At 32.7% G+C, this 15614-nt stretch overlaps 1 protein-coding gene across 1 annotated transcript; it reads left to right on the forward strand.

Annotated features, from left to right (window-relative positions):
* The first annotated feature begins 8191 nt into the window (after positions 1–8191).
* LOC129743670 (uncharacterized) lies at positions 8192–8792 on the forward strand. The gene is made up of 2 exons (XM_055735755.1): positions 8192–8492; positions 8555–8792. The coding sequence occupies exons 1-2, from the start codon at positions 8250–8252 to the stop codon at positions 8765–8767; spliced, it is 456 nt and encodes a 151-aa protein (XP_055591730.1). The 5' UTR covers positions 8192–8249; the 3' UTR covers positions 8768–8792.
* The last annotated feature ends 6822 nt before the right edge of the window (positions 8793–15614 follow it).

Raw genomic sequence — 15614 nt, forward strand, 5'->3', positions numbered from 1 at the left:
TCGGATTTTGAGTATGATGCATCCTTTACTCTACTTTTTTTTATCCCCATTTGATGTTTAAAATAAAAATTATACAAAGATATCTATATCTAAAATAAATTCAAGCGTTAAGATTTAGAGAACTCTCATCTGGAACTGTTGCACAAATTTTGGATGCTAAGAACAAGTTTTAGGATTCAAGTATCAAACTGTATTCAAGAAACAGGCTTTTGAAACTTTCATAACATAGAAATAAAAGAAAAAAACACCTTTGCCAGATACAATTTCCCAACTTATTACATTTTAACAATGCACATTACAACGACCCCCCTCAATTTTCTGCAGCAACGAACATAATTGGCCAACGAAATAATTAATCTAGCGAGCACCCCAAAAATCAGCCAGTAGAATGAGAACAACCATTCCATGTTCATTCATGCAAACAGAGCAGAGGAAACCAAAAAAAAAAAAGAATCAAAATACAATTTAATACCTATGTGTCTGCAACAGCACCATCAGCAGCAGTCACAATTTTCTCCCCGGATTCGAGAGTTTTGGTTGATTTTTCGCAAGAAAAATTTTCCAAACAAAGGTACATAGTTCACTGGTATATAAAGAACCGAACAACGTCGAACCAGAACTGATGGAGGTCAATTTGTTTTTTTTTCTTCTTGGAGGTGACATTAGACGAGACTGAAATAAAATATTTCTTCCTTCGATAACTGAATTCATAACCTATCCCAAAGGAATTTTTCTTAAGGTACCTAGACATTTTGATTTTTATTTTAACAGAAATTATAACAGAAAACTTCAAACGAATTCAATCAATTGGAATTATTATTGGAAACTTTTGAGCCAATTCCCGCGCCATCCGATAAAGACCAATGTTGAATGAAAGCTTTCGCAGAAAAAAAATAACTCGAGAAAAACCACTTCATCTCAGCTATTCCAAACTTGGCCAACCAACAGTAACAGCATTCAGTGATTGGACATGAAAGGGCGTAAATTGGCGTAAAGGCATCAGCAGCAGCCAGACTTGTAAACCATCGACATTTTCTCTGACAGTCGCACAGCCTGCTTTTATCAGTATCATTGTTCGTGCCATCAAACGAATGCGACCGAAAACTTGCCGAACAGTCGACTACCATCAAACGAAACGACATTCATTCTTCTTTGTGTGATTGTCGAACGAAATTTCGTGTCTTGGTACACGAGAGGGATAATTTGATGGTCAAACGACCATCATTCCCGACAGTTTACGACATCGCCTATCTCTTTCACGCAGCAGAACTTACAGACTCAATAAGCAAATGCAATCTTTTCTATTCACTCCCTCCTGTTGAAAAAAAAATTCGTCACTCTGCAGCGCCGGGTGATGTTTGGATGTGTTGGTCGAACAATGCGGAATGATTATCTCGATTATCTACGCAAGAGGGATGACAGTCAAACGACTAACCACAAAAAAGATCAAAATTTCGTTTGACATTTTTTTGCTCTCCGATCAAACGATTGCGCTCTCCACGATTGTCACGAACGATGTGTGGTGGTTGTCTCCGGAAAAATTCAAACGATGGTGACCAATTACAAGCCTGGCAGCAGCCAATGTAATGGACGATAATGGTCATCAGCCCCAGCCAGACTGGAAATGTCGCAACTCGCAAGACAAGCAAGATAGAATCGTGCTGAAATGCAAGATAGTCCAATTAGGGTTTGCTTTAAGGATTTCTTGACGCGATGTGTCAAAACCACGAAGATGAAAGATGCTTCAGTTTTGACATAGATAGGTTTAATTGTTAGAATAGAAAAGGTATCCATATCAGATTGGATTACTAGTTTATTCAATTTTATTCAAGTATGTATTTACTTTAAAAAAATTGCACATTTTTGTTATTTTTGATATATTTTTTCCATTTATGACATTTTTTGTCTTTTTTGTCATTTTTTGTCATTTTTGTCATTTTTGTCATTTTTGTCATTTTCGTCATTATCGTCATTTTTATCATTTTTGTCATTTTTGTCATTTTTGTCATTTTTGTCATTTTTGTCATTTTTGTCATTTTTGTCATTTTTGTCATTTTTGTCATTTTTGTCATTTTTGTCATTTTTGTCATTTTTGTCATTTTTGTCATTTTTGTCATTTTTGTCATTTTTGTCATTTTTGTCATTTTTGTCATTTTTGTCATTTTTGTCATTTTTGTCATTTTTGTCATTTTTGTCATTTTTGTCATTTTTGTCATTTTTGTCATTTTTGTCATTTTTGTCATTTTTGTCATTTTTGTCATTTTTGTCAATTTTGTCATTTTTGTCATTTTTGTCATTTTTGTCATTTTTGTCATTTTTGTCATTTTTGTCATTTTTGTCATTTTTGTCATTTTTGTCATTTTTGTCATTTTTGTCATTTTTGTCATTTTTGTCATTTTTGTCATTTTTGTCATTTTTGTCATTTTTGTCATTTTTGTCATTTTTGTCATTTTTGTCATTTTTGTCATTTTTGTCATTTTTGTCATTTTTGTCATTTTTGTCATTTTTGTCATTTTTGTCAATTTTGTCATTTTTGTCATTTTTGTCATTTTTGTCATTTTTGTCATTTTTGTCATTTTTGTCATTTTTGTCATTTTTGTCATTTTTGTCATTTTTGTCATTTTTGTCATTTTTGTCATTTTTGTCATTTTTGTCATTTTTGTCATTTTTGTCATTTTTGTCATTTTTGTCATTTTTGTCATTTGTGTCATTTTTGTACTTTTTTTTATTTTTGTCATTTTTGTCATTTTTGTCATTTTTGTCATTTTTGTCATTTTTGTCATTTTTGTCATTTTTGTCATTTTTGTCATTTTTGTCATTTTTGTCATTTTTGTCATTTTTGTCATTTTTGTCATTTTTGTCATTTTTGTCATTTTTGTCATTTTTGTCATTTTTGTCATTTTTGTCATTTTTGTCATTTTTGTAATTTTTGTAATTTTTGTAATTTTTGTAATTTTTGTCATTTTTGTCATTTTTGTCATTTTTGTAATTTTTGTAATTTTTGTCATTTTTGTCATTTTTGTCATTTTTGTCATTTTTGTCATTTTTGTCATTTTTGTCATTTTTGTCATTTTTGTCATTTTTGTCATTTTTGTCATTTTTGTCATTTTTGTCATTTTTGTCATTTTTGTCATTTTTGTCATTTTTGTCATTTTTGTCATTTTTGTCATTTTTGTCATTTTTGTCATTTTTGTCATTTTTGTCATTTTTGTCATTTGTGTCATTTTTGTACTTTTTTTTATTTTTGTCATTTTTGTCATTTTTGTAATTTTTGTAATTTTTGTAATTTTTGTAATTTTTGTCATTTTTGTCATTTTTGTCATTTTTGTAATTTTTGTCATTTTTGTCATTTTTGTCATTTTTGTCATTTTTGTCATTTTTGTCATTTTTGTCATTTTTGTCATTTTTGTCATTTTTGTCATTTGTGTCATTTTTGTACTTTTTTTTATTTTTGTCATTTTTGTCATTTTTGTCATTTTTGTCATTTTTGTCATTTTTGTCATTTTTGTCATTTTTGTCATTTTTGTCATTTTTGTCATTTTTGTCATTTTTGTCATTTTTGTCATTTTTGTCATTTTTGTCATTTTTGTCATTTTTGTCATTTTTGTCATTTTTGTCATTTTTGTCATTTTTGTCATTTTTGTCATTTTTGTCATTTTTGTCATTTTTGTAATTTTTGTAATTTTTGTAATTTTTGTAATTTTTGTCATTTTTGTCATTTTTGTCATTTTTGTAATTTTTGTCATTTTTGTCATTTTTGTCATTTTTGTCATTTTTGTCATTTTTGTCATTTTTGTCATTTTTGTCATTTTTGTCATTTTTGTCATTTTTGTCATTTTTGTCATTTTTGTCATTTTTGTCATTTTTGTCATTTTTGTCATTTTTGTCATTTTTGTCATTTTTGTCATTTTTGTCATTTTTGTCATTTTTGTCATTTTTGTCATTTTTGTCATTTTTGTCATTTTTGTCATTTTTGTCATTTTTGTCATTTTTGTCATTTTTGTCATTTTTGTCATTTTTGTCATTTTTGTCATTTTTGTCATTTTTGTCATTTTTGTCATTTTTGTCATTTTTGTCATTTTTGTCATTTTTGTCATTTTTGTCATTTTTGTCATTTTTGTCATTTTTGTCATTTTTGTCATTTTTGTCATTTTTGTCATTTTTGTCATTTTTGTCATTTTTGTCATTTTTGTCATTTTTGTCATTTTTGTCATTTTTGTCATTTTTGTCATTTTTGTCATTTTTGTCATTTTTGTCATTTTTGTCATTTTTGTCATTTTTGTCATTTTTGTCATTTTTGTCATTTTTGTCATTTTTGTCATTTTTGTCATTTTTGTCATTTTTGTCATTTTTGTCATTTTTGTCATTTTTGTCATTTTTGTCATTTTTGTCATTTTTGTCATTTTTGTCATTTTTGTCATTTTTGTCAATTTTGTCATTTTTGTCATTTTTGTCATTTTTGTCATTTTTGTCATTTTTGTCATTTTTGTCATTTTTGTCATTTTTGTCATTTTTGTCATTTTTGTCATTTTTGTCATTTTTGTCATTTTTGTCATTTTTGTCATTTTTGTCATTTTTGTCATTTTTGTCATTTTTGTCATTTTTGTCATTTTTGTCATTTTTGTCATTTTTGTCATTTTTGTCATTTTTGTCATTTTTGTCATTTTTGTCATTTTTGTCATTTTTGTCATTTTTGTCATTTTTGTCATTTTTGTCATTTTTGTCATTTTTGTCATTTTTGTCATTTTTGTCATTTTTGTCATTTTTGTCATTTTTGTCATTTTTGTCATTTTTGTCATTTTTGTCATTTTTGTCATTTTTGTCATTTTTGTCATTTTTGTCATTTTTGTCATTTTTGTCATTTTTGTCATTTTTGTCAATTTTGTCATTTTTGTCATTTTTGTCATTTTTGTCATTTTTGTCATTTTTGTCATTTTTGTCATTTTTGTCATTTTTGTCATTTTTGTCATTTTTGTCATTTGTGTCATTTTTGTCATTTTTGTCATTTTTGTCATTTTTGTCATTTTTGTCATTTTTGTCATTTTTGTCATTTTTGTCATTTTTGTCATTTTTGTCATTTTACCATTTTTGTCATTTTTTTTAATTTTTACCGTTTTTGTCATTTTTTTTTTTCATTTTTGTCATTTTTGTCATTTTTGTCATTTTTGTAATTTTTATAATTTTTTGTAATTTTTGTAATATTTGTCATTTTTGTAATTTTTGTAATTTTTGTAATTTTTGTGATTTTTGTAATTTTTGTAATTTTTGTAATTTTTGTAATTTTTGTAATTTTTGTAATTTTTGTAATTTTTGTAATTTTTTTAATTTTTGTAATTTTTGTAATTATTGTAATTTTTGTAATTTTTGTCATTTTTGTCATTTTTGTCATTTATGTCAGTTTTGTAATTTTTTTAATTTTTGTAATTTTTGTAATTTTTGTCATTTTTGTCATTTTTGTAATTTTTTTAATTTTTGTACACAAAACAGATCCATGAAAAAGTACTTTCCTTTAATGAAAATTTCCAGAGAAGCAATTGGACATAGTTTCAGATTCCGCACGAGCTTACAAACGGAGTTATAGTTCCTTTTTTTCACCCCTAGTTCCCCTGTATTTTGTAAAGAATCCAGAAAAAAACTTATTTAGACTTCAAAACTTTGAACGAAAATAGACCTATGTTGTGTAATTTAGTCTGAGAAATCGAATGGAGACTGATTGAGTCATCGCACGCTTCGGAAAATGGAGTTATGGCCGTTTTTACCCTCAATTCTCCTATATTTTTCAATAATTTAAGAAAAAAGCATGTTCGTCCTTCCACATTTTCAACCAAATCGAACGTATCATGTGTGATTTTTTCCGAGGAATCCAATGAAAGCTGTTTGAGCCACCGCACTCTTCGGAAAATTCAGTTTTGGCTGTTTTTACCCTCAATTCCCCTACATTTTTCAATTATTTCAGAAAAAAGCATGTTCGGAGTTGAAAATTTTGAACCAAATATAACTTATTTTATGCATTTTTTTCCGAGAAATCCAACGAATCCTGGTTGAGAAACCACACGCATTAAAAACGGGAGTTATGGCTGTTTTACACCTCAATTTTTCAACATTTTTTAACTAGTTCAGAAAATTGAGGATAAAACAGCCGTAACACCAGTTTCCAATCCGTGTGATGGCTCAAATAGCTTTCGTTGGGTTCCTTGGAAAAAGTCATACAAGACAAGCCCCATTTGGTTCAAAATTTCGAAGTCCGAACATGCTTTTCTCTGAACTAAATGAAAAATGTAGGGGAATTGAGGGTAAAAACAGCCATAAGTCCTGTCTCCAATCCGTGCTTTGGCTCAAATTGGCTTCGTTGGATTTCTGGAAAAAAATTAAACAAGGTAAGCCCCATTTGGTTCGAAATTTTCAAGTCCGAACATGCTTTTTTCTGAATTAACTGAAAAATGTAGGAGAATTGAGGGTAGAAACAGCCAAATCTCAATTTTCCGAAGCGTGCGATGGTTCAAACAGCCTTCATTGGATTCCTCAGAAAAAAAACACACAAGATAAGCCCCATTTGGATCAAAATTTTCAAGTCCGAACATGCGCTATTTGAGAAATCTAAGGGAATTGAGGGTAAAATACCCATAACTTTATTATCTGAAGCGTGCGGTGGCTCAAACAGCCTCTATTCGATTTTTAAAAAAAAATTACACAAGATAAGTTTATTTTTGTTAAAAGTTTTTAAGTCTGAACAAGTTTTTTTCTGGATTGTTTATAAAAAATAGGGGAATTGGGGGTTAAAAAGGCACTATAACTCCGTCTGTAAGCTCGTGCGGCGTCTGAAACTATGTACAATCGCTTCTCTGGAAATTTGCACTAGAGGAAAGTACTTTTTCATGGATTTGTTTTGTGTAGGAGGGAAGATATTGAATTTATTTGCGGTTTATACACTTTTTTCCCCATTGTGTGTTGTATTATGATCAGGGAAACAAATCGAACCGATCTGATAATGATAACTGGTTTATCACTTGTGTAACACTTAGCGATAAATTTTAAAAACTGATGACTTCTCATCCCTTTCCAATGCCGATCAGGATAACTCGTTCGAACTTTGCTCTAGTGGGCATCAGATTTCTTGATGTGCGCCCCGTGCAATTGTTGGTGTTTTTGCTGGTGCGTCAATTTTTGATGGTGCGACCCGACCCGTGCTCGGGTCGGCCCGGCACCTTGTGTGTCATAAGCAATTGTTGGTATTTTTTGTGGGTGCGTCTACCGATCGGGTCGGTCCGGCCCGGCACCTTGTATGTCATCAAGCAATTGTTGGTATTTTTGGTATTTTTTGTTCGTGCATCTACACATCGGTCGGTCCGGCCCGGCACCTTGTGCGTCATCAAGCAATTGTTGGTATTTTTGGTATTTTTTGTTGGTGCGTTTACCAGTCGGGTCGGCCCGGCACCTTGTGCATCAAGCAATTGTTGGTGTCCTCCTTGGGTGCCAGCAAATTGTTGTTGCTTATCCTTAACGTTACAAGAGACGATAAATTTGAATCGGAAAGCACAACTTATCGGGAGCAAAATTGAAATTGATAAGTGCTAGGTATAGTGTTCTTGAGGATGAAAATCTCTCTCACGGGTGTTTTGATCGGCAAATTCTATCGGAGGATAACGATTTTTGGATTCCCTGATTATGATACCTAATTTTCTAGCAATAATTTGAGTCCTGATTTGAACTGACTTAGTTCAACTATGTATATAAAATTTATTCAAAACTAGTTCTTCGTTTTTAACATTGGTTTATTCTCTCATCAATTATCATTGAGTTATGCTCAGCAATGAATATTTTCGATTTTTAACGCTATATTTCCAAAACCTGAGGTGATAGACGAAATCTGACAAATGATTCGAATTCAGATCGCCAAAATTTTTCAAAAACAATTTTTTAAACAAAAGCACAATAATTCATACACCCCTGTGTAATTGTTTAGATTTTAAATTAAAAAAAATATATATATTGACTAGGTCATTAAAAAATTTACTACTGATGGTTGAAAGAATTACAATCGAAGAATACATGAGCCTTTTTATCTCTTTACCCCCCGATACAAACTACAGACAAATGCATTGAGTGCTTCCAACAACTGAATGTTTGTTCTGTTACTTATTGATAAAGTCACGTTCCCACTTTTGTACTATAACAGAACCAACCAGGTACAATTAGTTTCAAGGTGTCTTTCCAACTGTGTCAATGTATCAGCTGATAACCCTTTCAAAATGAGTGAGGTTTCAATTATACAATTAAGAACTACCGTGATACTTGTCGTTGGACATCTGATAACATTATCGGAATCAGTTGGGTCTGTGGATCGCGAGCTTTCGAAATTCCTAAAGCAAACTACCAGTATCGAAGGCTTGGTGGAGGATACCGTTTTGCGAAATTATCTGGAGGATGCTGTCAAATTTCGAATACGGGAAGAACTGTTACAGGTGGCTTCTCCGGTTGAAAATTGGAATCAGGTTGTAGTGAAGCTAAATGTAATCTTTGGTAATATTTAAAATCAAAGAAAACCTTTTTACAGATAAAAGATTGTTTCCAGAACCTATCCAAGGATCTACAACTGGTTGTGGGCAAAATTCAAAAGAACTACGAAGATTGTCTTTATGAATATTATCCCAACAAGTTCGAAGATTGTTTGCCATCGTCAATAGAAACGTACGATATGCTGGATGAAATCTCTAACAAAATTGATTTCTGTATAATTGATTATGGATATGTCGGTAAATTAAATTAAATTTTGAATGATCATAAAATAGAAAAATCTGGACAGTTTGAATTTTCAAAGCTAAATTCACTCTCTTACAAGTTAGATCTAAAACAAAAACTACATTTCCACCATTTTGGAGGAGAACGCTTTTGATTCAGGGAAAAATCCGAACCAAAGTTTACAATGAAACTTTATTTGTAACAAAGCTTTTGTGTGTTCGTCGTCGTTCCTTTTTCATTCATCCATTTGTAATCTGGCCCCAATATCCTGCACGAATTTTCCACAGATCTAACATTGCTCCCCATTTTACCGACAGTGATGTAGGTAGCTGTATTGTTGCTGCTGCTGCTGCTTAATTTCAGGGATCTTTTGTAAGCTTTTCTCAGCTTCCCTCAACTTCATCCTTCTCCATTTCCCAAAACTCCAACCGGACCCACCTCGTTTTATGTGTGTTTGCGCACTGTCTAGACGGTTATGTACTTTGTACCTATGTTTACCAATGTTAGGTGCTCTTTTTCTGCGTTCGTACATACATTCGACCATACCTAGAGATGCAAGCGAGATGGGAAAAGCAGTTAACCTCAATCCGGACCTCGGATGCTGTTGTGGATGGAATTCATTAGATGCTGACTCTTAGGGATGCTCGCGCTTCGCTTGTCGGGGAAATGATTTGATGGGAAAATATGGAACGGAGACTGAATTTTTCCCTTAGATTACGTTTAGCCGGAGGAACAAAGGTATGGTAGATTTTATGTATGATATACCTGGAATGAAATTTTTAAACTATCTATCTAGCTACCTATGTCGGGTATTTTCTGACACAAAATATCGAGAATACAGACAAGATAACTTTAAAAATTATAAAATATCAGCATCAGTATACTGTCATTCCAAACGGGATTGCCTCATGTAAAAAAAACGGGCAATCGAGAAAAACGCGATTGACATTCGAACAATATTTCCAGTTTCCCCCTTTTATTAAGGTTCCACCGACAGTTTAATCGTAGTAAATAGTCCATGTTGATAAGTATACAATGTAATCTGCCAAATAAGAAACATTGCCTACAACAACCTGGAAGTTATAGCTAAAAATGCTTCGTGTAATATTTTTGAGTAGCATTTGAACGCATATGGCATATACGAGTTTTTACGCAAAACTGTCACATTATACTAAGTCAATTTGGGGTCATTTTTTGAATTTCTCAAACCCTGGGATTTAAAAAGCTTTGTATTGGTGCAAAACTCATCCATGATTTTTTGGACAATTTTTAAGTAACGTTTACATGAGTAAATTTGGACTTTTAGATTTGTATGGGAAAATTAAATATGTTGTACTGAAAAATCAAAATCATTTTTGTTTCTTCTGTGGAACCGACCCAGTTTATGGTTTTTGTGCCAATTTATATATTCTCTCAAGGAAATTTTCCGCTGAACAATTTTGTCCAAGACCGTAACTTCGTATCTTATAAGACAAAAAGTTTTTAGTTGTTTGTCAGAGGTATGTCTTTTGGTATTGATTAAAAATAAATTCAATTGACACCGCTGCTGGGTGTCTAGCTAGGGTGCCTGCATGACTACTTTTCACGCAATACTTCGCAGGGCACAAGCAGAGCGCTGATGTGGTCTAGTGGATAGGCTGGCGCGAGTCTGGTAACCCAGGCGGGGTTCGATTCCCGGTATTGGCAAGAAAACTTTTGGGTTCGAATCCCTTAAGTTGCCGACAGGTAAGATGTGTTTCATTGTATAAATAACTAAATGCACTAAATATTTCAGAGGGATTGCATCTGAGGATAATCTGAAGAGACTATTGCAAGCGGAGTGGATTGCCAACCATTGTAGGTCTCTGAAGGTTGGATGCCTTCCCTCGACGAACCATCGGCCGTGGATGCCCTAGAGGCAATTCGAAGGTCCAAGCCACACAGACATAGGCTGGACTTTGCTACCGATGGGGGAACCATACATACATACATACATACATACATACAATACTTCGCGGGGCACAAGCAGTGGGGCCAATTGACTTGATAAAAAAATGCCAAAAGACATATCCCTGTTAAATAGCTCATAACTTGTTTTGCCTTATATAACATACGAAGTTACGATCTTTGACAAAGTTGTTCAGCGGAAAATTCCCTTTAAAAATTTTTAAATTGGCACAAAAACCATTAGCGGGCTCGGTTCCACAGAAGAAACAAAAATGATGTTGATTTTTGTATGTATGTATGTATGTATGTAGTTGAACCCACCAGTGGCTGATAGGTCTTTCGACCCGAGGCGGTACGGGAAGTCTCGATCGCACATTCAAATATTGTTCATGCTTAACTCATTAACAATAATTGCAGCACTACCAAGGGGTCCGTTACCACTGGCTTGGGACAGGTTTGGCTCATCTTACTCCCTTCCAACTGTTCGAACAAATAAAGATTTCTAAAAAGGTTCTAAAGTATCCTTATCAGAATTCCAAATTTGTCGAGATACTCCGGCTGGCTTGAACCCACAACCCAAGCAACCAAAAGTTCGAATATCACTTAAGGAACGAACTAATAAGTTCATATATAGCTGTACAAAAGTTCTGTGGAACTTTTTTGCTGTTCAAAATGCTTTTTCGAGTTCCATGGAACTTCATTCTTAATCAAGTTCAGCCAATACTCAAATAAAGCTTTAAAGTACTGTTTTGGTTTTTGTTTCTACTTTTTGGGAACTTTAAAGTTTGTATGAAGAAAAACAATCTACTTGTTACGTACTTCTCATTTTTTTCAAAATCAAGTAGCTATCAAAGGGTTGCAAGTCTTTTTGTACAGCTCAATAGTTCGTAAAAAGTCTCTGTTGTACTATTTTGTAAACTTGAAAGTTTTTAATTAGTCCCAACGGGCGTTCAAAAGCAACTTCGTATTATAGAAACTTTGAAGTAGATTTAAAGGCTAAAATCTACTTTTTTCGAACTTCAACACGTGTTTGCATAAATAAACACATCGTTACTTGGGAAACAACTATATGAAGTACACATTAAGTTCCGGAAGAACTTTTCAACAGCTTGAAAGTGGGAATTAAGTAGAAATAAAGAACCTGAAAGTCGTTTTAAAGAAAATCATCACATCGAGTAAAATCGTTGCCATACTCATGATGTTCATATAGGGCAACAAGTATGGATCTCAACTTTCAAGCAGTGAGCTCGGGTCCGAGGCTTGGTAAGAACATGTTTTTTAAATGTAATGTGAGTTAGTAACAAATATAGCTGATTAATATGAATCAAAATAGCAGACTTGAGAAGGCAATTGAAGGAGCGGAAGAGTAATTTTTTCGATTTTTTATGCTGCTTATAAAGTGGATTATGAAGCTGGTTAGAAGTTGTTTGACGATTTATGCGAACTTTTTGTCAACTTTAAAGTTCGTTTAACTACTTAAAAATTGAGCTAAAAAGAAGTTATATTAGCATACTCGATTAAGCTGATCAAACCTGATAGAGGAATGTTATCCGAACTTTTGGTTGCTTGGGATTTTTTCGCAGATGTTGAATGAACTTGAGGTCTTGAGGGAAGTTAATAATCAGTTGCAGAATGCAGACATTTCTCTAATGATTCTTTACCTATTTTCAAATATTTGAAAAATAAGAGTTGAGAACAAGAAAAAAATTTTGTTGATGAGTAAAATTAATATTCGATGCAGAAATTTGGAGGTTTAAATTGTTGGTTTCAAACTTTGAACCTATTTGGTCACACTTGCTCATTGAAACCCATTCTTTAGGTAGGGTTTTTGTGTGTCAAGATTTGAGGTTCCATACTAAAGGTATATTGAGTTGCAATTCTAAACTTAGAATAAAAAATATGTTTCAATTCGTGAAGATCATATCGTGTTGTAAAATAATATTCTGTCTTTGGCCTAAAGTGATAAAGTGATAAAGTGATAAATTCCGCCACTTTTCTGCCATGTTCGTTTACATTTATTTTTGAACACCTTTTGGGATCAAGAAATTTTCGGTTACTAGAGTGGATTCATTCCTTGATCTGAAAATTTCACTTGAAAAAAATCTTTAAAAATCTTGTTTGACACTATTACAAGTTTGAATGCTTGTAACCTTTTTCAGAAGCTTGAAAAGACAAAAAATTATTCGGGGACCCTAAATGAATTCAAAAACCTTGAAAACTAGAAACCTTGTGATTAAAATTATTGCTTTTCATTCGATTGCTGGTAGAGTTTAAAAAAAAATGACTTACATGTTGAAATTTCATCTCTTTTTTTAGTTCGTAGTTAGGTTGCACCCAGATTTTCAGTGCTTTCTCGCCGTTTGAAGCAATTAAAACTATACTATTTAATTTACATTCTAATGAGGTGCAACAATTTACGCTGTGAGATTATAAAGGTGCTTACTTAGCCTCATCATTGATATGAAGTACGTTCTATGCAGCTCAAAATTTAAGTTCTTATTGATACTTTCAAGTTCCAAAACAAGTCTTAATGATCTTCTATTCAGCTTCCAGCGGCCAGCTTCCAAATAATCGTAATATGAGCAAAAAATTTCTCTCTATCTCAATTGCCCCCTTGGCATCGATTCATATCACATTCTCTTAGCTTAGCTTAGCTTAGCTTAGCTTGTTTGACAACTCATATCTACCTTAAATCATTAAGCCCGAAATGCTTTAATTAGTCTTCAAAAATACCAACATTTACTCATGGTTTTAATTAGAATATAATATTATATTGTATCAAATCATCAATGCATTTCGAATTTCATGATCTCTGGCGTGGCTAAGTAGAACGAGTTCCACATCGCCAAGGGTTGCTACTCCGTGATTGACCGAGGCCATCAATTTTGTACAAGGGCCAAAAGAATGCAGCTTGGGATTAGCAACTCATTCTCAATGCACAAAACTCATGCTCTCCCTTTAAAAATGATCAATAACGGCGCCGGCCACTAGGACGTGCAGTCTTCGGATGAAATATTTTTCATAATTTAGGCTTTGAGAAAACCCGCTTTTGAAAGAAATCGGCAGACGGAAACCAAAGTTATTGTTGAAAAACTGTTTTTTTCATGTTTCTCCCGAACAAAATCTCGAAATCCCATACAAACTTCAGGCTCGTTGAGCGACCCCTTTTTCGTAATCCGATCTGGCCCAAATTTGGCATGAGATCTTGTGCTGGGGCAAGGATCAATTTTAGCCTGCAGCGCATAACTTTTTCAAAAGTCGGGTCATTTGGGGCACTCTAATGTATATATTAATCACTTTCGCTACTTTCAAGTTCATTAATGTGTAAATAAAGTTCACTCAAGGGAATTGGGCAGTTGATTCTCTTTGTCAGCCAATATGTAACTTTCAAAGCATTCATTCAAGTAAATATATGACTTTTTGCTGCTTGGGTAATTATTTGATTAAGTGATCCAAGAATTTCCAAGGCGTTCACGCTTATTATTCAGCACACCTTAATTAATAAAGGTTAGTTGGAAATGCATCTCAATTCCGATTAACAGCAAGATTGGGCTGCCATCTACGACTTAAAACTGAAAAAAGTGAAATCAATACTGATGTTATGAAATCGCTTTGGTACATCTTTGTACCTGAAAATAATTACATTTTCGTAGGTGATGGAAGGAATTAAAGAAACATAAGCTATCACCACGGTGAACGTGATGAAACCGGCGAACACGAGCAATCGAGCTCTGCCGATCAATTACTGGACCTTCTATCGAAACACCATGTATATCCCGCATGTGATCTTTCCCGCTATTGATCTCTCTTGTTTCTCTAACCCCACCCATCGACTCGGGATTCAGCCGAGCGAGCACATGGTCGATTGCTTCGGGTTTGCCGCAACTTACGGTCAGATGAAGAAACAATCAGTGCTGCTGAAGGTTCCGAGCAGACCAGTTCACAGTTCACGTTCACCGTGGTGAAATTGGCTAACGCGCCGCTGTACTGGAGCGGAGATTGCAGGTTCAAGTCCTGCCGGTGAGCCGTTGTACCTTTTTCGAAAAATTCATGATATTTACGGCTGATGTTCTTTCGTTCTTTGATAGCTTATGTTTCTTTAATTCTTTCCATCACCTACGAAAATGTGAAAAAAGTGTTTGTACGATTAAAAAAAAAAATTTTAAATTTTGAAGCCTGTTTTTTGGATTCAAATTCAGCCTGAAATCTTTGTTTCATCTTTTCACGTCATGCTTATGAAAAAATAAGCACTTTGATAAAATATTATAGCCGAAATGTTAGATTGCTCAGTTCTAGAGGAAAATCTCTAGAACCTCTTCAAAACCTGTTGGAATTCTAGAAAACGCATTAAAATGCAGTTTTAAAATGCAGTAATTTAAAGAAATAATCTTGATCATTGTAGAAAAACATATGTGGTACTATTCTTAATTCGTACCCTTTTTTCATATTGTTTATCCTCAACGCCAATTGCTCATTCCAAAAAGAGTAAACTTATGCTTGATTTATCCGTTGAACAATATAAAAAAAAATGTCGAAGAAAATTTTGAAGATTTTCAAGCATTCATATTTTGACAAGCGAAACACATGATGGTACTTTTCTTGTTTCGCTCACTGTATTTGTTTTTATTATTGCGCTTTGTTTGTTTTTTTTTTGTTTTTATTATTGCGCTAGCACTAACTTTTACTTCGGAAGTACGGACTTTCGATTTTGTAAATTTTCTCAATTTCTTCAATTTTGTAAATTTTGTAAATTTTGTAAACTTTGTAAATTTTGTAAATTTTGTAAATTTTGTAAATTTTGTAAACTTTGTAAATTTTGTAAATTTTGTAAATTTTGTAAATTTTGTAAATTTTGTAAATTTTGTAAATTTTGTAAATTTTGTAAATTTTGTAAATTTTGTAAATTTTGTAAATTTTGGAAATTTTGTAAATTTTGTAAATTTTGTAAA

This window comes from Uranotaenia lowii, chromosome 2, assembly GCF_029784155.1.
Source record: "Uranotaenia lowii strain MFRU-FL chromosome 2, ASM2978415v1, whole genome shotgun sequence".
NCBI classification, from domain to species: domain Eukaryota; kingdom Metazoa; phylum Arthropoda; class Insecta; order Diptera; family Culicidae; genus Uranotaenia; species Uranotaenia lowii.